Source organism: Perissodus microlepis, chromosome 23 (assembly GCF_051167445.1).
Source record: "Perissodus microlepis isolate ML-2025 ecotype Zambia chromosome 23, ASM5116744v1, whole genome shotgun sequence".
In the NCBI taxonomy this organism is placed as follows: domain Eukaryota; kingdom Metazoa; phylum Chordata; class Actinopteri; order Cichliformes; family Cichlidae; genus Perissodus; species Perissodus microlepis.
In genome coordinates this window covers 26456432-26478268 of record NC_140482.1, presented here as the reverse complement: position 1 = coordinate 26478268, position 21837 = coordinate 26456432, and the positions used below count along the sequence as shown (strand labels likewise).

The 21837-nt window shown below is 41.1% G+C and overlaps 1 protein-coding gene across 1 annotated transcript; it reads left to right on the top strand.

Annotated features, from left to right (window-relative positions):
* Window positions 1–45: 45 nt before the first annotated feature.
* On the top strand, window positions 46–21745 carry LOC146361642 (uncharacterized). The gene is made up of 20 exons (XM_084922369.1): window positions 46–349; window positions 1235–1376; window positions 2952–3045; window positions 3163–3288; window positions 3524–3679; window positions 4251–4338; window positions 4412–4594; window positions 4686–4709; window positions 4793–4849; window positions 4946–4994; window positions 18002–18032; window positions 18409–18473; window positions 18786–18879; window positions 18981–19106; window positions 19348–19503; window positions 20094–20181; window positions 20255–20438; window positions 20530–20553; window positions 20637–20692; window positions 20789–21745. The coding sequence occupies exons 2-20, from the start codon at window positions 1335–1337 to the stop codon at window positions 20841–20843; spliced, it is 1698 nt and encodes a 565-aa protein (XP_084778495.1). The 5' UTR covers window positions 46–349; window positions 1235–1334; the 3' UTR covers window positions 20844–21745.
* Window positions 21746–21837: the final 92 nt, after the last annotated feature.

Below are 21837 nucleotides of genomic sequence, written 5' to 3'. Positions count from 1 at the left end.
CCACATTAGCTCAGGTTAATAAGGTGCTCTTATTTTGAAAGGCGATAAGCAGAAGAAGAAACAGGAAAAGAAGAACAACAAAATGGAGAAAACGGCGGAACATAGCTGGTACTTACGGTGTGGTTGATGAGGATTGTGTGGATAACCCGTCTGTCATCCACGGACAGGAAACTGATCTCGAACAGTTGAACTAGCACAGAAGCGAGCACGTTCCTGTCTAAGGGTCAAGCTAGCAGCTGTCTAACTACGCTACTGTAGCTAGCGACATTAGAGCAGTTAGCAGACTTTGCTAACTTTCGGGTGGGGCCCGAGGACGTTCCCTTCTCTTCTTCCCGTGACACACACACAGGTAATAACAATAAAGACACTTGAACATATCGGAGCTCCGTGACGGAGGAAAGATGACATTTTTGTTGTTTTAGGCGGAGAGCCGCCATAAGCATCAGGCCGTGACGGGAGAACAGCAGGCTTCAGGCGCAGAATGTGTGTGTGATTATAAATATGTTATAAAACCCCTCAGGATTCATCTTTAATACTTGTTACATCAAACCTGACTTAGTATACATCAGATTCTCGAATTTTACCACCCTGACTTGTTTACCGTCCCTGGTGTCGCTGCAGGACGCCCCCTGCTGGTTGTAGTGAACAGAAACAGGTGTCTGTAGAAATAAAGATAATACATTTACTCAATTTTATAAAGTATCATGATCATAATACAGTCATACTGATTATTACAGTATGGTAGAAGCTGCTGTTCATCTCCGTGGTTATACACTCAACATGAATCGGTGCAGTAAAATCATCACGTCACATTCTGGGATCAATGATCGATAGATTCATGTTACAGGTTTAAGTCGTACACTTCACCTGTTTGAACTCTGGACTCTTCACGCTGTGATAACAGAGCCTGTATAAACCTGTTCACTCTGTGGAAGGTTAGAGATTTACTGCAAATGCTCAGAGTGATATGTAAACACTGAAACAAGTCAGATCTGTCTGTCTGTGTCAGTGCTGTGGAAATATGTTTCGACTTAAAGAGGTTAAAATAAAGTGAAGGTTTGGAATGTGTCAAAGGTTCAAGGTTAAACAGTTTGTTAACGTTAACTGAAATCCTGCCTCTGTCTGGTTCAGTCTCACCTGATGCTCTTTCACACCCTCACCTGTGTCACCTGTGTGGCACAAGTCCAATGTCTTTTGCTGGCTCATCTCTAACTTGTCGTTTCTTTCTTTCCAGATGTTGTCCAGCTATTCTTCCTGTTAGAACTCCATCATCCCAAATCTGAGTGACATGCGTCTTCTTTTGGACCTAAGAAACTTTCAACCTGTCAGATCAGATGTCTTCTAGAAGGAAACCTGTGAATGCCACAGCATTTCTGGTAAAATATTTGCTATTATTATTACTATAATATTTACTATTTACAGCTCACCTATAATCACACAATTGACATTCATATTTACGCTTTTAATAGTGGCCTTGAAGCAAATCAGCAGAAAACTTATTTAAAAGTTGGTGTAAAATGCATCAACAAAGTATGGATGACATGTAAGAATAAAAGACACTAGATTTCAAAAGTTTGACTAAAAAGAAAATTTCCTGCAGAAGTACATGAACAGAACATAACACAGCCAAATTATAACCAAAGCAAAGAAATCCGTCACATGCTCATGTCTATTGTGTAATTTTGGAATTAAATAATAATGGGCAAATGTCCTGCTGCTGTCTCTGTGCTCTGTCACAGTTGTTAGTGTGTATGCTGTGGATGGTCAAATTAAGACCATGTCCACACTAATACTGTCACGAAGTGGGATGGACTCAAGCGCAGACAAGGCAGCTAGAATACAGTTCCGTTTATTACTATACAACACCAGGTGCAAATATATACAAGTGAGAGGGTGGGGGGAATCCGGGAAAGGAGCTCTTCACACACGAGGGACTTCACAAAAAACACAGCACACCAGCAAGCCTGCACACCAAGGGTTCCGGGGAAACGGAATTCCTGTTTACAGACAACAAGTGATTAATCCAAAGGGTCAGCGATACGAAAAGGCAACAAGAGACTAGTACTCCGGAGCTTACTACCGAGGTTACTCAATAGTCCAGCGACGAGATGTTTCCAGCCACTGCCTTAAGTAGTGGATGAGTTTAGGCGATGAGCCACAGGTCTGTGATTAACCTCAGGTGCGAGGGCCAGGGGCGGGAGCCCGCAATGAGCTCCGCCCCGGCGAGACACAGCAAGCGTGAGAGAGGTAGATGTAAACAAGAAACATATGTAGCCAACCTGAGTCAGCCAGGCAGACACGGGACCATGACAAATACGTTTTTGTTTGAAAACACATCTTTTTCGTTCTATTTTGCCCTTCCTTCCACACTGAGATGGCAGTTTTGGTGAAGGAAAACTGAAACGCTCTCCAAAGTGCATAAAGGTGGAAACACCATTTTCACGTTGCAGTGTGGACTGCGAAAATGGAGGCTTTTGAAAATGATGGCGCATTTTAGACCAGTTCAGCTAAGATGGCGGACAGCATTGTACAGCAGTTGTTGTTTTGTTTTTTTTTGCTCTCAATTTTGACAGCCCTATTAAAGATTAATACCAGTTTGTACCTGATCCAAACAATAGAATGTTTACTCAGAGCTGTTGTTTAGCAACTTAATTTCATTTTGCCACAACGTTTCAAAGAGCCAAGTAAAGAAAGTAAATAAATGGCAGACGGAAATGACGCAGGTCGAATTGTCTTATGTTTCACATATACGCAGTACAGGAACGTATGCGTTTTCAATTATTTCAGTGTGGATGAACAAGTCTCGGAAACGATTGAAAACAATGGTGTGAATGCGGAACGTTTTTAGACGAAAACACTGTTTTCAAATTTATCTGGATGAGTGTAGACATAGCCTAAAGTGTGCAGTAACAGCATGTCACCAGATGCAAAAACCTTTTATTTCTATTCAGATAATAGTGATGACAGTCTTCAGTGGTCTCAGCCTCACATGTCATCCAGCAGAGTATCAGATTGGAAATGAATGCTGTCCAAAGTGTCCTCCAGGTAAGAATCAACTGAATGATGAGTGTATGTGTTTTTCTAAGCACACAACTTAGATGAACAATGGGGGAAATAATTAAAAAAGAAAGCTCTGAATAAACTTGTATTTAATTTCATCAGGAAGTCGAGTGAAAACACACTGTAAGGAGTACAGCAGCACGTCCTGTGCTACCTGCATGGGTGGAACCTACACTGATCAACAAAATGGACTAGAACGATGTCTTTCTTGTACAAACTGTGACTCAGGTACATTTATGTTCACATCTTTATGCCCTGAAACAGGTAAAATTAACTGAGTAATTTTAAAACAGATCATTAAGGGAAGTCTCTGTCCATGGATCCATACATTCAAGATGATGATGATGGTGCACATTTAATGATGTCACAAAGACCAAAGGTGTTTGCCAGTCAGAAATCATGAACATATAAATCCTTCACAAACACATGAAACATGTTGAGTATTTTCTTGTTCTGTTGGCAGGTTCAGGACTGAGGGTAAAAACACCGTGTACATCAACATCAGATACAGTCTGTGAACCACTGGAGAGGTTCTACTGTATTTCCTATGAGAAAGACAGCTGTGGAAGAGCACAGGAACACAGACACTGTAAACCAGGACAGTACATCAGACAGAATGGTAGGGTTGTGTTTTTAAATATGAGAAGTTCAGGGAAACATTTACTTGTTATATTTATTTTAGTCAAAGTCGACAGACATTAATAAACATCAGCTTTTAGCTCCGTCATGTAGAAATGTCTGATTTGACCTCACAGGCTAATATTCAGCAGGTAAAGGAAACCAAAGATGCTGAAACATCTGAGTGCAGTTCAGAGCCAGGAGCATGGATCAAATTTAGTCATCATTAAACTCATATTAAACATCAGAGAAAACTTATTAGACTCACGTAGAAGCACAGACATAGACGAAGACTATCAAAAACAGGATTATGTGTGAGACTCGAGTCCAACATTTTTTACTTTCTCATGGCTTCCTAAAAAACACTTAAAGACTTACATGAAAAAAGATTTCATTTATCAATTTATTGTTGATCTATAACATGAACCTTTAATGTTGGAGGTTCAGTATGAATGCAGACAGATGGATACTGGCTGGGAGGTGGTGTTCAGCATCCGTGAGGGCAGATTAAGTTAAAGGTGTCAGAGTGTCAGTCCACACTTATCTACACATGTTATTGTTGTTGTCATCAGGCACAGCCTCCACAGACACTGAGTGCTCTGACTGCAGCAGTGGAACATTTTCAAATGGAACATTTCAGTCCTGTCAGCCACACACACAGTAAGTGAAGCTTCAGAGACACATGTGCAACATCTGTACGCTGTCCTCTAACAGTGTCCCTCTGTCCTTCCAGATGTCACTCACTCAACCTTCAGCTGATAACAGAAGGAACACTTGCAGCTGACACTCAGTGTGGAGAAAAAAGCAATCATGTGACCCTGACTATCACCGTGATTGTCTTAATTATTCTAGGACTAGTATTAGTGTTATTAGTATTATTACACTTAAAAAAGAAGGGGATTGTATTTAAATCCAGGTGAGGATGATAAAACAATGAAAATGTTTTATTTACTGAATCATCATGTTTTCTGACACTGATTTATTTTACTGGTTTTATTTGATTATAGAAACAGAAAGAACAACACATTAAGGTATGTTTCTCTCTGTTTCTCAGTGTTTACTTTTTATGATGATAACACTGATTTATCTAAAAACTAATGCTGTCTTTGTTTAGTTTACCCAAAAGCTCTCCAAAAAGAGAACAAGCAGAACTCCATATGCAAAGTCCAAGGTAGGTGTGTGTGTGTGAGAGTTGTTGAGTGAGTGAGCGGCACTGATGTCTCTACAGATGTATCAGAGCCTTAATCACATGTGCGTCTCTCCTCAGAGGGAAACCGAGTGAAGATAAAGAGAAAGAAAATAGTCTCCTCCCCCCAGTATAACTGGTAAATGGACTGGTCCGTACATAGTGCTTTTCTACCTGAGCACTAAGAGTGCTTATACAACAACATGCCTTATTCACACAAGCACTTTTTTTTCTAAGCTTAAACGTTTTCTAGCATTCACATTACAGAGAAGCAGCTTGGAGTTCAGTATCAAAAGACTTGTAGGCATGCAGACCGGAGCAGCCGGGCTTCAAACCACCAATCTTCCACTTAGTAGATGACCCTCCACCTCCTGAGATACAGACACATAAACATGTCCTGTTCTGATGTAGCTGGATGCTGACACGTTGTGTTTGCACTGGACAGAAATCAAACATCTGGATCATCATCTCACTGCACTCACACTGAAACCTGCAGTGCTCCTGCCGACACGCTCTTGGTCATGTTACTGTACACACAGACTCACACAGAGCTCAAAGCAGGAAATGGAACAGACTCAAAATGGACTCATGGGATATTTACTGAATATAATTTAATTGTTTAAAATAAACTCAAATTTAAAAAAGATAAGTTAAAAAAATAATTCCAGAAGAGTGTGTGTTGGGATCGTTTTTTATGATGTCTGTACAAAATGAAACTTTGATAATTGTATGTATGCAGGAGCAGCAGTAATGACAGATACATCGTTTTAGGAGTGATACACTTTCCTGTTATCAGGCCTGTGATGTGTCTTAATGTCTGGAATTATTTTTTTTGTAGTGGCACAAATCATTTGTGTGCTGTCTTATTGTATATGTACCTGATTGTTCTGGATACACTTTGAAGTATTTGTGCAGATAATAACCGAGACTTTTACTTCATTCCATGTAAAGCTTGTATATAGATTTGGTGTTTTGAAAGATTTTGGACAGTTTATCTAAGTTCAAAAAATGATTCATTAAACATGTTTGTGGTTTTCACAGTAAAAATCACACTTTTGATTTTTATTTTTGATCAGAAACAGTTGGGAGGTCTTCAGTGAGCCTCCAAACATAGCTGCTGGTTGGTTTTCTACCTGTTTACGTCCAACGCTTTACACATCTGTATGTTTCAGCTTTGTCCTTCAGTCTCAACATGGTTCATCTTAACTTCCTGCTAGCTTCTATCATGGTTAAAGCTAATGAATTTCATCACAGGATTCATGTGAACACCAGTTGAACTTTGTTATTGAAAATGTTGTTAGTACAGAGTTTGGATAAAGCTCAGGTGTTGATGCTGCTCACCGATTGGATTGTTCGTTTCAGCTCTGCTCCCAGTCTTTACTGCATAGATGAAGATAGAAGGTGTGACTGGATCTATAGACAGAAAGACAGAGAAATATGCAGAATATTTGATGCTTTGCAGTAGAAATGTTCATATTTTAAATACAACAGAGCTGATCTGGGATGTTCAAACCTGCAGATACAACAAGGCTTCATGTCTTCACATGTCAGCATGTGAGTTTTACTCTGACATAGACTCAGTCTGAGCAGCCAGACGACATATTTTTAAAGTTCACACATCAATACACACAGAGCTGAGCCCCTCCCACCTGTCCTGCTCCAGGTGGAGTCCCGTCTCCTTCTAGCAAGCAGCTCACCTGTGTGTCTGTGTTTAGTGTCCAAGTGTGGAGTGGAGCTTGTTGTTCGTGTGTGTGTTTGAAGAAACTAAGTTTTCTTTGTTTCCTCCTATAACAGTTTGTCTTTATGAACTTTACTATTTGTTTCTGCTCTCTAGTGTTTGGACCAGATGTTCAGCTCTTATTTCAGGACAAACTCTGGATCACTCTTGTGTTTGAAGACTAATCCACATCATTTTAGATTATTGATTGACTGGAATCCACACTGGTTATCCGTCAGTAACTCTGCACTGAAACATTTGTTACTTTGATAAACAGTATATATCGATTTGTATGAAACTTTAGACACTGATCAGTAATCTGATGGAACATTGTTTCCACTTAAAGGGAAGAACAATCAGATAAAATCAGTTTGTTCTCAAGAAGTCGACCTTCAGGTCTTACTAAAGCGATGTTGAGAAAACAAGAAACAAAGCAGCTCAGTTCAGGATCACTGCAAGGCATGTCAGAATAAAAAAATATATTCTCACAAAACCACCAACATTTACAGCATGTTTTAAACCCTGTACCTAACAATAATATCTGCATGCTGTGACTTACATCATGGATAATGTGCAGAAAAGTTTAGGAACTTGGCCACTTTTCCATGTCTATGTGTTGTTGTCATGTTCACTTGTTCTTAATAAGTGGATTTGGAGTTTTCTTCTTTAGCATTTGAAGGCTTTAATCATTAATAGTTGGTCAGAGTGTGGTCACTTGTGTTTCTCTCTATTTTGAGTTCCCAAGTCTATGGATTTCTTTTTAACACTTTTTGCTACGTTTGAACTGTTTCCAATCTCAACGAAGACTCGCATTAAGTGAATCACGTCTTTACTGTCGGAGTAATGTCTCAAACACATTTATACCTTTCCCTCCATAAATGAAGAACGTGTAAGATGTAAAGTGCAGAACCTAACTGTGATACTTTTGAAAAAGTCTCATGAAACCAGAGGCCCCCTTAGTCTTTGCACCCTCGGTCGGTGCTCTGTGGGAAACTTCATTATTCTGTAAAAAGACTGTTTTAGAGCAGCCATACTCATGTAAAGGTTAACATCTCCACACAAGGTACAACATGAATCAGTACTAGTTATCTGATGTCAGAGTCCTTATATACCAGGCACTCAGTGAACTCAGTGTATTCAAATTCAGTTGAGGATGTTCAGATGTGAAGATCTAAACCACTTTAGCAAAGACTACACAGTTGTGTCCAGAAGATCAGGTCTGAGTCTGTCTCAGACCTTGTTGTCAGCAGAGCTGAGGAACTACAGAGCATGAACAGTCTGATCCAGACTGGTAATGCTTTCCTTTAACAATGACTCAGGATAATTCCTGAAAACAATGTAGTGACGTATACAGAACACAATAAATTATATAATGTAAACAACTACCTGAGAAACAGCAGATACAGCAGATAAATTAATTATAGGCTATTGCTTTTGTATCGTTTATTGCATTTATGGAGGGAGTGATGTATGCTGGGTAATGGCACAGCTAGCACTGGGTGACTTTATTCACCCGCTTCGGATGTTATCAGTCCATCAGGCGTTATCAGCAGACATCAGTCCCATAGATATGGGCCATCTCCACCTGCTAGATTGTTCAGAAGGTTGTTATCATCCATCCAGATGGAGGATCACTAACAGGAGCGTGGGAAGACTCCAGAATCCACTCTGGCTGGAATCTGGTGGATACAGCAGTGTTTACAGGTAAGGCCATTTAAACGGACAGCATTTATAGAATGACTATTAAAAGTCAGCGAGTGTCAATAATGTTAATGTGGTTATGTTAGTAATACACCGCGTGCTAATATATCAGCTTTAAGATGCATTTGTAGATATTATTACGTGTTTTACCGTCTTTATGGTGCTAGCTTAAAGTTACGGTGTAAACGTTAGCTTATATTGTAGTAAAGCTGTTACTGTTTAAGAGTAATAAGTATATCTTAAAATGTTTGCAATAATGAAGCATTTCAGTACAATGTAGACAAAAACGAAAAATAAAAAGATAGTTACGGATCGGGACTCCCCGATCCTTACTGCGCATGTGCAAAGTCGGACTGTACAAATCGGGTCTACCCGATCCGTACCGCGCATGTGCAGATGTTCTTCTTCTGTTCGTTTAATTGCAGTTTACTCCCCAGTGTACGAGGACACTGCCACCTGCTGACCGAGCGAATGAACCCTATTGTAAACTGAATTGGCGTCATTACAAACGTGTGTTAAATTTGATTTAGTGATAGTCGAGTGTGTTTATGCTTGTCTGTGTGGAGAGGATTGACTGGAATAGTGATGATGATGTCCGCTATCACTGTCAATTGTCAGTAAACACTTAATCTGGCTGATGAATCTTCACGTGACACATTGCTAAGTCAATATTATTAAGTCTATAATTAGGCGCCATTCTTCTTATTTTACGGCGCTGTTGTTCAATCGGGGGACGCTGTCTGTTGAGGAGAAAAGCATGAATTTGTTTGTATACGGATTATCCATTGTTTAAATGTCCCGGGCAGTCGAAAAGGAGGCAGAGCTGTTGAGAAATGCTAGGAGCTAACTGGGCGCTAACCGTATCATTCAAATATATTGAATGTAGCAATGTTGGCAAAGACAGGAAGTGACGTAAGATTTGCGCATGCGGGGTACCGATCAGGTTTCCGGTACGGATCGGGTAGTGACAAAGAGTTCTCGGAAAAGAAGAACAACAAAATGGAGAAAATGGCTGAACTCAGCTGCTGCTAACAGTGTTTCATGAGGCTTGTGTGGATAACCCGTATATCCTCCACGGACAGGAAACTGATCCCGAATAGGTGAACTAGCACAGAAGCGAGCACGTTCTTGTGTAAAGGTCAAGCTAGCAGCTATATAACTACGCCACTGTAGCTAGCGACATTAGAGCAGTTAGCAGACTTTGCTAACTTTCGGGTGGGGCCCGAAGGTTACATTGCTCGTTGTGAGAGGACGTTCCCTTCTCTTCTTCCTGCGAGACACACACACAGGTAATAACGATAAAGACACTTGAACATATCGGAGCTCCGAAAATGGTGACATTTTTGTTGTTTTAGGCGGAGAGCCGCCATAAGCATTAGACCCTGACGGGAGAACAGCAGGCTTCAGGCTGAGAACGTGTGTGATTATAAATATGTTATAAAACCCCTCAGGATTCATCTTTAATACTTGTTACATCAAACCTGACTTAGTATACATCAGATTCTCGAATTTTACCACCCTGACTTGTTTACCGTCCCTGGTGTCGCTGCAGGACGCCCCCTGCTGGTTGAAGTGAACAGAAACAGGTGTCTGTAGAAATAAAGATAATAAATTTACTAAATTTTATAAAGTATCATGATCATAATACAGTCATACTGATTATTACAGTATGGTAAAAGCTGCTGTTCATCTCTGTGGTTATACACTCAACACGAATCGGTGCAGTAAAATCATTACGTCATATTCTGGGATCAATGATCGATGGATTCATGTTACAGGTTTAAGTCGTACACTTCACCTGTTTGAACTCTGGACTCTTCACGCTGTGATAACAGAGCCTGTATAAACCTGTTCACTCTGTGGAAGGTAAGAGATGTACTGCAAATGCTCAGAGTGATATGTAAACACTGAAACAAGTCAGACCTGTCTGTAGGGATGGGTACCGGTATCATGGCACCGGTTCTGACATAAACGGTAGTAACCAGACCGAAAAGCAGCGCACATTTCGGTGCTTTTTTTTCCTGAGCTGTGATACACTTTAGATTCTAGCCAATCATTTTACGTTTCCGAGGATAGTAGGCGGGTCCAGGTACGTACGTTCTTTTAGAGCAGAGCTACAGATTAAAAATGCCCAAGGAGGACCGGTCAAATGTATGGCTGTACTTCACAGCAAAATATGCAAACTCAGCAGCCTGCAACAAGTGCTTTAAGCTGATACTGTGATACTGTCAAAGGAGGTAACACCTCAAATCCGATGAAACACCTGGTGACGCATAGCGTTTTTTTTAAAAGCCGAGAAATGCGCCGTATTTGATAGCTTGCTGCGAGACCTCACACCGAGCACATCTACTGCGGGTGGGTTGCCAGTTATCGGACCCGGAGCAACATCACCCCAAAACCCGAAGAATAGAGTCCTGGCCCCTAGCCCTGCCAGTGTAGCAGAAATGATGACGGATGATGGTGGCAGCAGCAGCCGCTCTTCTCTGCGTGAGTAGCTTAATGTTGTTTGTGTGTAATTTACGTTGAGTAGGCTAACCACGTTATTACATTAATGCATGTAAGGTGAACTAGCAAACATCATCATAGCTACATGCGGCTGTCTTCTTGTTTGATGGCAGATACTCCCTTCAACCTGGCCAAAAAGGCTAAAATGACCAAAGAAAAAGTGGAAAACAGCTAAACATGAGAGGTTTTTGGACAAAGTTGGTGTTCTCCATTCTTTAAGTACCGGTTTGGCACCGGTATTGGATAAAACCTAAACGATACCAATCTCTACCTGTCTGTCTGTGTCAGTGCTGTGGAAATATGTTTCGACTTAAAGAGGTTAAAATAAAGTGAAGGTTTGGAATGTGTCAAAGGTTCAAGGTTAAAAAGTTTGTTAACGTTAACTGAAATCCTGCCTCTGTCTGGTTCAGTCTCACCTGATGCTCTTTCACACCCTCACCTGTGTCACCTGTGTGGCACAAGTCCAATGTCTTTTGCTGGCTCATCTCTAACTTGTCGTTTCTTTCTTTCCAGATGTTGTCCAGCTATTCTTCCTGTTAGAACTCCATCATCCCAAATCTGAGTGACATGCTTCTTCTTTTGGACCAAGGAAACTTTCGACCTGTCAGATCAGATGTCTTCTAGAAGGAAACCTGTGAATGCCACAGCATTTCTGGTAAAATATTTACGGGAAGTTTCAGTTCTTTTTCTTTCTCTCTGATTGTGTAATAAAAGTATGAACATGTATTTATAAGTTACACTTGTGTTTGAATCCTGCAGCTTATCACACATTTGATTTCCATGTGTGACAACAGCAAGTGTCCAGAGTGAGGACAGACTGAGGGACCCACTGCTGCACATCATCTGTGAGGCTTTGCACCCCTGATGATCCACCAGGACAAACTCAGCAGTGTGTGAGGAAGAGGAGGAGGAAGAGCCAGCAGCAGCTGTCAGATGGAGAGAATAGACAGACTGTTCCCTGTTTGTGAAGGACTGCTAGAAAAGTTCAAAATAACTCATTGTCTGTCCTGAATCAGTCTTATTAGGTAATGTTCAAATAATTTTATCATTCCAGTGTTTTCAGTGTGGGAGAAAGTACTCAGGGCCTTCAAGTTACACACTATGAAAGGCAGAAACAAGTTTAATGTTCAGAAACCTAAAGTATGTATCAGCAGCAGAATGGAGCTAAAAATAAATGTTTGTTTCAGTTCTATAAAGCTTTGAGTATTTTGGATTAGTAGTACTGCTGTGTTTGTTGCATCATATTGCTGTAATTGTTTATATGCTTTATATATTCTGAGCTAAGTTGATCTATAGCGTTACATCATATTCTATAAGGATGTTATGTGTTTGGATACTTTCTGCCCAGTTTGACCCATTTAGCAGAAGTCAGCCTGTTTAAGGCTCTGATATCTATTCTGTATGACTTAAAGCAGTTATGACATGGTCTGATTTTCTCACCCAATAAAGGAATATTTAATATATCAGTCTACTCTTCATTCTATCAGACACAGTTTTCACAGCTCGTACATTTGCTTTTTACACATATATGTAAGCATTGAGCCAAATGTAATAATGCCAACATACTGGAAGGAACAACATTTGTCTCTTATATATAATACATCTATATATACACTGTCAAAGATACTTGAGTGTCTTTGAGTGAAGATTTAAGGTGATAGGACATATAAATAGCTGCAACTTGAATCTTTACTGAAGTTCAGTATTTGACACAGAGTTCACTCACATGAATTTCACTCACATGTGCTGTACCAGTGTACCTGCACATGTGATGTGACAATAGAAGTGATTTGATTTGAGAGTTCAAACTCACTGCTGTAATAACTAATAATGATTAGCATAATAACTATAATATTGGCCATATCATATTTACACTGACTTTAGTCTCATGAACAACATTAACTATTTGTTATTTACTAGCTAATCTTATATGACTGTTCAGTACAGATATGAAGCCCAACAATCATGTTTTACAGTCCTGTGGTCTCAGCCTCAGATACTTATTAATCAGAATCAGAATCGTGTTTATTGGCCAAGTATATGTGCAGACACATACAGGGAATTTGGTTCCGGTAGATGGTGGCTCTCAAGCACAGCAATGTAAATCACACACACACACACGCACGTGTCTATATATACACATTACACATACATATACAAAGCTGTGTAAACCAACTATAAATAACGAATCTAAACTTATATACATAAAATACAGAAATGAATGAGGTGGAATGAATACTACAAAATGTACATAAGGTGCAGCTGCAGTCTGGCAGTGGGAGCAGTGTGACAGGTCAACTGTTAAGAAGGGAGATGGCGAGGGGAAAGAAACTGTTCCTGTTTCGGGTGGTCCTGGTCTGCAGGCTTCTGTACCGTCTGCCAGAGGGCAGCAGATCAAAAAGTCTGTGTCCAGGGTGTGAGGGGTCTGTGATGATTTTCCCTGCCCGTTTCCTGGTTCTTGAGAGGTACAGATCCTGGATGGAGGGCAGGGGGGTGCCGATGATCCTTTCTGCTGCCCGTACAGTCCGCTGCAGTCTGCTCCTGTCCTGTTTAGTGGCTGCACCATACCAGACTGTGATGGAGGAGCACAGGACAGACTCAATGACCGCAGTGTAGAACTGGATCAGCAGCTCCTGTGGAAGACTGTACTTCCCCAGTTGTCTCAGGAAGTACATCCTCTGCTGGGTCTTTTTGAGGATGGAGTTGATGTTGGTCTCCCACTTCAGGTCCTGGGAGATGGTTGTACCCAGGAACTTGAAGGTCTTCACAGTTGACACAGGACTGTCTGATATGGTGAGGGGGAGCAGAGTTGAGGGATGTCTCCTGAAGTCCACTGTCATCTCTACAGTCTTAAGAGTGTTCAGCTCCAGATTGTGCTGACTGCACCAGAGTACCAGCCGCTCAACTTCCTGCCGGTATGCAGACTCATCACCATCTTGAATGAGGCCAATGACAGTGGTGTCATCTGCAAACTTTAGGAGTTTGACAGCCGAGTTCTTGGAGGTGCAGTCGTTAGTGTAGAGGGAGAACAGTAGTAGTGAGAGGACACATCCTTGAGGGGCACCAATACTGAGGGACCGAGTTCCAGAGGTGATCTCCCCCAGCCTCACTTGTTGCTTTCTGTCTGTCAGGATGCTGGTGATCCACTGACAGGTAGCTGGTGACACGCTGAGCTGGGAGAGTTTGGAGGAAAGAAGTTCAGGCACAATGGTGTTAAAAGCCGAACTAAAGTCCACAAACAGGACCCTGGCATAAGTTCCCGGGCGGTCAAGGTGTTGCAGGATGTAATGCAGCCCCATGTTCACTGCATCATCCACCGACCTGTTTGCCCAGTAGGCAAACTGCAGAGGGTCCAGCTGGTGGCCTGTAATGTCTTTCAGATGGGCTAACACCAGTCGTTCGAAGGATTTCATGACCACAGACGTCAAGGCGACAGGTCTGTAGTCATTCAGTCCTGTGATGGTGGGTTTCTTGGGAACAGGGATGATGGTGGAGCGTTTGAAGCAGGAGGGAACTTCACACAGCTCCAGGGATTTGTTGAAGATGCGAGTAAAGATGGGAGCCAGCTGTTCAGCACAGGTTTTGAGGCAGGAGGGTGAGACGCCGTCTGGTCCGGGGGCTTTCCTGGGCTTCTGTTTCTGGAATAGTCGGCTCACATCCTGAGTGTGTATTCTGAGTTTCAGGGAGGAGGAAAGGGGGGTGAGAGGTGTGGTGGAGGTCGTTGAGTCTGGATTGGAGAGGGTGGTGGTGGTCGTTGAGTCTGGATTGGGGAGGATGGGGGTGGTCGTTGAGTCTTAAAGTCAGCAAAGAGGCACAGAAAAGAAGACCAGACACCAGCGAGGGAGGATAAGAAGGACAGACGCAACAACATTGTCATCCCCTATGTAGCCGGTGTATCAGAAAAACTTAGGAGAGTTTTCTCCAAGCATGACATCCCGGTGCATTTCAGACCCAGCAACACGCTCAGACAAAAACTGGTTCACCCGAAAGACAAAACGCCAAAACACAGACTTAACAATGTGGTGTATGCTGTACAGTGCAGCGAGGAATGCCCAGACCTCTACATTGGAGAGACCAAACAGCCACTTCACAAGCGCATGGCACAACACAGAAGAGCCACCTCCACAGGACAAGACTCAGCAGTCCATCTGCATCTTAAGGATAAAGGACACTCTTTCGAGGATGCCAATGTTCACATTTTGGACAGAGAGGACAGATGGTTTGAAAGAGGAGTGAAAGAAGCCATCTATGTCCACTGTGAGCGACCATCTTTGAACAGAGGCGGGGGTTTACGACACCAACTCTCTGCCATCTATAATCCAGTTTTGAGATCCCTTCCCAGACGCCTTAACGCCCACTCACATCCTGGGCCATCTGACCTCAGGAATTCGCATGATAAGGTGGGGCCAGGTTTCACAATGAACACACCCGAAACTCTGGCTGATTGGGACCCACACCCAGTTTCACACCTTGGCTCAGGCGATTAGAGGATCATCAGGGGGTCCTTTTGTCCCTCTGTGGGGGGATACTCCCACTAGGTTTATATCTGGGACTCTCCACCATTTGACCTTAGAACTGAAGAAGCTTCTCGGATGAGAGGTGAAACGTCTTCAAGTAACTTAAAGAAGTCCAGACGCTTTTCTTTGCAAGCTCCTTTGACTACGATGACCTGGATGACTGAGAACCTTCACAGACATGTTGAGTCTTAAATAAATCACACAAAGCTCATGTAGAAACAAACAAACGAACGAACAAAATATGTTCTCCTTCATTTCTGTCAACCACACGTTTCCAGCTATCATGGTTGCTAGGCAACCTGGGCAGCGCGACGGAGGCTAGACCGTCCCATTTCACAAGCCTCACACTTCCGGCCTTAGCGGTCTTTGAGTATGCGGCCCTTGAGGATCGTTGAGGCTGCGTACTTTAAGGCTGCAGACCCTGAATTGGGATACAGCCAAAGAAGTCCAGATGCTTTTCTTTCCAAGCTCCTTAGACAATTGTTTATATGCTTTATATATTCTGAGGTAAGTTGATCTATAGTGTTACATCATATTCTATAAGGATGTTATGTGTTTGTATACGTTCTGCCCAGTTTGACCCATTTAGCAGAAGTCAGCCTGTTTAAGGCTCTGATATCTATTCTGTATGACTTAAAGCAGTTATGACATGGTCTGATTTTCTCACCCAATAAAGGAATATTTAATATATCAGTCTACTCTTCATTCTATCAGACACAGTTTTCACAGCTCATACATTTGCTTTTTACACATATATGTAAGCATTGAGCCAAATGTAATAATGCCAACATACTGGAAGGAACAACATTTGTCTCTTATATATAATACATCTATATATATACTGTCAAAGATACTTGTCTTTGAGTGAAGATTTAAGGTGATAGGAAACATAAATAAATGCAACTTGAATCTTTACTGAAGCTCAGTGTTTGGCACAGAGTTCATGTTCACTGCTCTAATAACTAATAACGATTAATACAATAACTATAATATTGGCCATATTATATTTACATTACCAAAGTGAGATGACTTTAGTCTCATGAACAACATTAGCTAATTGTTATTTACTAGCTAATCTTAAATGACTGTTCAGTACAGAAATGAAGCCCAACAATCATGTTTTACAGTCCTGTGGTCTCAGCCTCAGATACTTATTAAATCACACAGAGCTCATGTAGAAACAAATGAACAAAATATGTTCTCCTTCATTTCTGTCAAACAAAGCTGTATGAAACGTTTCCACTGTTAGTATCATGGTTGCTAGGCAACCTGGGCAGCGCGACGGATGATGATGTCCCATTTCACAATCCTCGCACTTCCGGCTTTAGCGGTCTTTGAGTACGCGGCCCTTGAGGATCGTTAAGGCTGCGTACTTTAAGGCTGCAGACCCTGAATTGGGATACAGCCATCATCTGTGCACGAAATGAAGGTGGATGTGGTGTGACTTTGGCTTGTGAACTTTTATGAAATCATCCTAAATAAAATGGCATCATGTGTTTATTTTCATTTTATTGTATTATTGCACAGCAGACTGTTTAAAACAACAATCACAGAAATGAAATGAAATTCCACATACGTCATTTTCTGTTTGTGAGCGTTAGAGAACACCGGAACCTGAACCTGTCCGCTTTCATCTTCTGTGTTGGTCAAGCTGAGGTGTCTCTGTTACAGAGCTTTATCACACCGTCAGTGTAATATAGTCATACATAGTCATACAGCTCTGTGGACCATGGGTTCAGCTTTTATTGTAATATTCATGGATGGACTGGCACTTTGTTTTATTCGCTCTGTTTCCACATTAGCTCAGGTTAATAAGGTGCTCTTATTTTGAAAGGCGATAAGCAGAAGAAGAAACAGGAAAAGAAGAACAACAAAATGGAGAAAACGGCGGAACATAGCTGGTACTTACGGTGTGGTTGATGAGGATTGTGTGGATAACCCGTCTGTCATCCACGGACAGGAAACTGATCTCGAACAGTTGAACTAGCACAGAAGCGAGCACGTTCCTGTCTAAGGGTCAAGCTAGCAGCTGTCTAACTACGCTACTGTAGCTAGTGACATTAGAGCAGTTAGCAGACTTTGCTAACTTTCGGGTGGGGCCCGAGGACGTTCCCTTCTCTTCTTCCCGTGACACACACACAGGTAATAACAATAAAGACACTTGAACATATCGGAGCTCCGTGACGGAGGAAAGATGACATTTTTGTTGTTTTAGGCGGAGAGCCGCCATAAGCATCAGGCCGTGACGGGAGAACAGCAGGCTTCAGGCGCAGAATGTGTGTGTGATTATAAATATGTTATAAAACCCCTCAGGATTCATCTTTAATACTTGTTACATCAAACCTGACTTAGTATACATCAGATTCTCGAATTTTACCACCCTGACTTGTTTACCGTCCCTGGTGTCGCTGCAGGACGCCCCCTGCTGGTTGTAGTGAACAGAAACAGGTGTCTGTAGAAATAAAGATAATACATTTACTCAATTTTATAAAGTATCATGATCATAATACAGTCATACTGATTATTACAGTATGGTAGAAGCTGCTGTTCATCTCCGTGGTTATACACTCAACATGAATCGGTGCAGTAAAATCATTACGTCACATTCTGGGATCAATGATCGATAGATTCATGTTACAGGTTTAAGTCGTACACTTCACCTGTTTGAACTCTGGACTCTTCACGCTGTGATAACAGAGCCTGTATAAACCTGTTCACTCTGTGGAAGGTTAGAGATTTACTGCAAATGCTCAGAGTGATATGTAAACACTGAAACAAGTCAGATCTGTCTGTCTGTGTCAGTGCTGTGGAAATATGTTTCGACTTAAAGAGGTTAAAATAAAGTGAAGGTTTGGAATGTGTCAAAGGTTCAAGGTTAAACAGTTTGTTAACGTTAACTGAAATCCTGCCTCTGTCTGGTTCAGTCTCACCTGATGCTCTTTCACACCCTCACCTGTGTCACCTTAGTGGCACAGGTCCAATGTCTGTTGCTGGCTCATCTCTAACCTCTCATTTCTTGGTTTCCAGATGTTGTCCAGCTGCTCTTCCTGTTAGAATTCCATCATCCCAAATCTGAGGGACATGCGTCTTCTTTTGGACCTAAGAAACTTTCAACCTGTCAGATCAGATGTCTTCTAGAAGGAAACCTGTGAATGCCACAGCATTTCTGGTAAAATATTTGCTATTATTATTACTATAATATTTACTATTTACAGCTCACCTATAATCACATAATTGACATTCATATTTACACTTAAATAGTGGCCTTCAACCAAATCAGCAGAAAACGTATTTTAAAGTTGGTGTAAAATGCATCAACAGAGTATGGATGACCTATAAGGGTAAAAGACACAGATTTCAAAAGTTTGACTAAAAAGAAAATTTCCTGCATTGGTCCATGTCACAAAACATAACACAGCCAAAATTAAAGTGTACAGTAACAGAATGTCACCAGATGCAAAAACGTTTTCTTTCTGTTCAGATAATAGTGATGACAGTCTTCAGTGGTCTCAGCCTCACATGTCATCCAGGAGAGTATCAGATTGGAAACGAATGCTGTGCAAAGTGTCCTCCAGGTAAGAATCAACTGAGTGATGAGTGTATGTGTTTTTCTGAGAAAAATTGGGAAAGACTTAAAAAAGAAATCTCTAAATAAACTTGTATTTAATTTCACCAGGAAGTCGAGTGAAAACACACTGTAAGGAGTACAGCAGCACGTCCTGTGCTCCCTGCATGGGTGGAACCTACACTGATCAACAAAATGGACTAGAACGATGTCCTTCTTGTACAAACTGTGACTCAGGTACATTTATGTTCACATCTTTATTCCCTGAAACAGTCAAAATTAAGTGAGTAATTTTAAATCAGATCATTAAGGGAAGTCTCTGTCCATGGATCCATACATTCAAGATGATGATGATGATGATGGTACACATTTAATGATGTCACAAAGACCAAAGGTGTTTGCCAGTCAGAAATCATGAACATATAAATCCTTCACAAACACATGAAACATGTTGAGTATTTTCTTGTTCTGTTGGCAGGTTCAGGACTGAGGGTAAAAACACCGTGTACATCAACATCAGATACAGTCTGTGAACCACTGGAGAGGTTCTACTGTATTTCCTATGAGAAAGACAGCTGTGGAAGAGCACAGGAACACAGACACTGTAAACCAGGACAGTACATCAGACAGAATGGTAGGGTTGTGTTTTAAATTATAAGAAAAGTTCAGGGAAACTAGCTCATTAACCTCTTACTTATATTTATTTTATTCAAAGAGGTCAACACACATGAATAAACATCAGCTTTTAGCTCTATCATGTAGAAATGTCTGATTTGACCTCACAGGCTAATATTCAGCAGGTAAAGGAAACCAAAGATGCTGAAACATCTGAGTGCAGTTCAGAGCCAGGAGCATGGATCAAATTTAGTCATCATTAAACATTAGAGAAAACCTATTAGACTCATAGAAACACAGACATACACGAACACTATCAAAAATAGGATTATATGTGAGACTCCGGCTGAAGTCCAACATTTTTACTTTCTCACGGCTTCTTAAAATCTTCCTAAAAAACACTTAAAGACTTACATGAAAAAAAGATTTCATTGATCAATTTATTGTTGATCTATAACATGAACCTTTAATGTTGGAGGTTCAGTATGAATGCAGACAGATGGATACTGGCTGGGAGGTGGTGTTCAGCATCCGTGAGGGCAGATTAAGTTAAAGGTGTCAGAGTGTCAGTCCACACTTATCTACACATGTTATTGTTGTTGTCATCAGGCACAGCCTCCACAGACACTGAGTGCTCTGACTGCAGCAGTGGAACATTTTCAAATGGAACATTTCAGTCCTGTCAGCCACACACACAGTAAGTGAAGCTTCAGAGACACATGTGCAACATCTGTACACTGTCCTCTAACAGTGTCCCTCTGTCCTTCCAGATGTCACTCACTCAACCTTCAGCTGATAACAGAAGGAACACTTGCAGCTGACACTCAGTGTGGCGAAAAAAGCAATCATGTGACCCTGACTATCACCGTGATTGTCTTAATTATGCTAGGACTAGTATTAGTGTTATTAGTATTATTACACTTAAAAAAGAAGGGGATTGTATTTTTTATCCAGGTGAGGATGATAAAACAATGATAATGTTTTATTTACTGGATCATCATGTTTTCTGACACTGATTTATTTTACTGGTTTTATTTGATTATAGAAACAGAAAGAACAACACATTAAGGTATGTTTCTCTCTGTTTCTCAGTGTTTACTTTTTATGATGATAATACTGATTTATCTAAAAACTAATGCTGTCTTTGTTTAGTTTACCCAAAAGCTCTCCAAAAGAGAACAAGCAGAACTCCATATGCAAAGTCCAAGGTAGGTGTGTGTGTGTGAGAGTTGTTGAGTGAGTGAGCGGCACTGATGTCTCTACAGATGTATCAGAGCCTTAATCACATGTGCGTCTCTCCTCAGAGGGAAACCGAGTGAAGATAAAGAGAAAGAAAATGGTCTCCTCCCCCCAGTATAACTGGTAAATGGACTGGTCCGTACATGGTGCTTTTCTACCTGAGCACTCAGAGTGCTTATACAACAACATGCCTTATTCACACGAGCACTTTTTCTTCTAAGCTTAAACGTTTTCTAACATTCACATTTAGTATCAAAAGACTTGTAGGCATGCAGACTGAAGCAGCCGGGCTTCAAACCACCAACCTTCCACTTAGTAGATGACCCTCCACCTCCTGAGATACAGACACATAAACATGTCCTGTTCTGATGTAGCTGGATGCTGACACGTTGTGTTTGCAGTGGACAGAAATCAAACATCTGGATCATCATCTCACTGCACTCACACTGAAAACTGCAGTGCTCCTGCCGACACGCTCTTGGTCATGTGACTGTACACACAGACTCACACAGAGCTCAAAGCAGGAAGTGGAACAGACTCAAAATGGACTCATGGGATATTTACTGAATATAATTTAATTGTTTAAAATAAATTTAAACTTAAAAAAGATAAGTTAAAAAAAATAATTCCAGAATGCTAAGTGTGTGTGTTTGGATCGTTTTTTATGATGTCTGTACAAAATGAAACTTTGATATTTGTATGTATGCAGGAGCAGCAGTAATGACAGATACATCGTTTTAGGAGTGATACACTTTCCTGTTATCAGGCCTGTGATGTGTCTTAATGTCTGGAACAATTTTTTTCTAGTGGTACAAATCATTTGTGTGCTGTCTTATTGTATATGTACCTGATTGTTCTGGATACACTTTGAAGTATTTGTGCAGATAATAACCGAGACTTTTACTTCATTCCATGTAAAGCTTGTATATAGATTTGGTGTTTTGAAAGATTTTGGACATAAACAGTTTATCTAAGTTCAAAAAATGATTCATTAAACATGTTTGTGGTTTTCACAGTAAAAATCAGACTTTTCTACTGTCAGTTGGGAGGACTTCAGTGAGCCTCCAAACATAGCTGTTGGTTGGTTTTCCACCTGTGTTTACGTCCAACGCGC

Excerpts from the sequence above, each read along its gene's own strand:
- LOC146361642 (XM_084922369.1), top strand. The coding sequence starts at position 1,335 with ATGTCTTCTAGAAGGAAACCTGTGAATGCCACAGCATTTCTG. Across the intron at positions 3,680-4,250 it reads ACAGTACATCAGACAGAATG|GCACAGCCTCCACAGACACT; the intron begins GTAGGGTTGTGT and ends TGTTGTCATCAG. Across the intron at positions 20,693-20,788 it reads CTCCATATGCAAAGTCCAAG|AGGGAAACCGAGTGAAGATA; the intron begins GTAGGTGTGTGT and ends GTCTCTCCTCAG.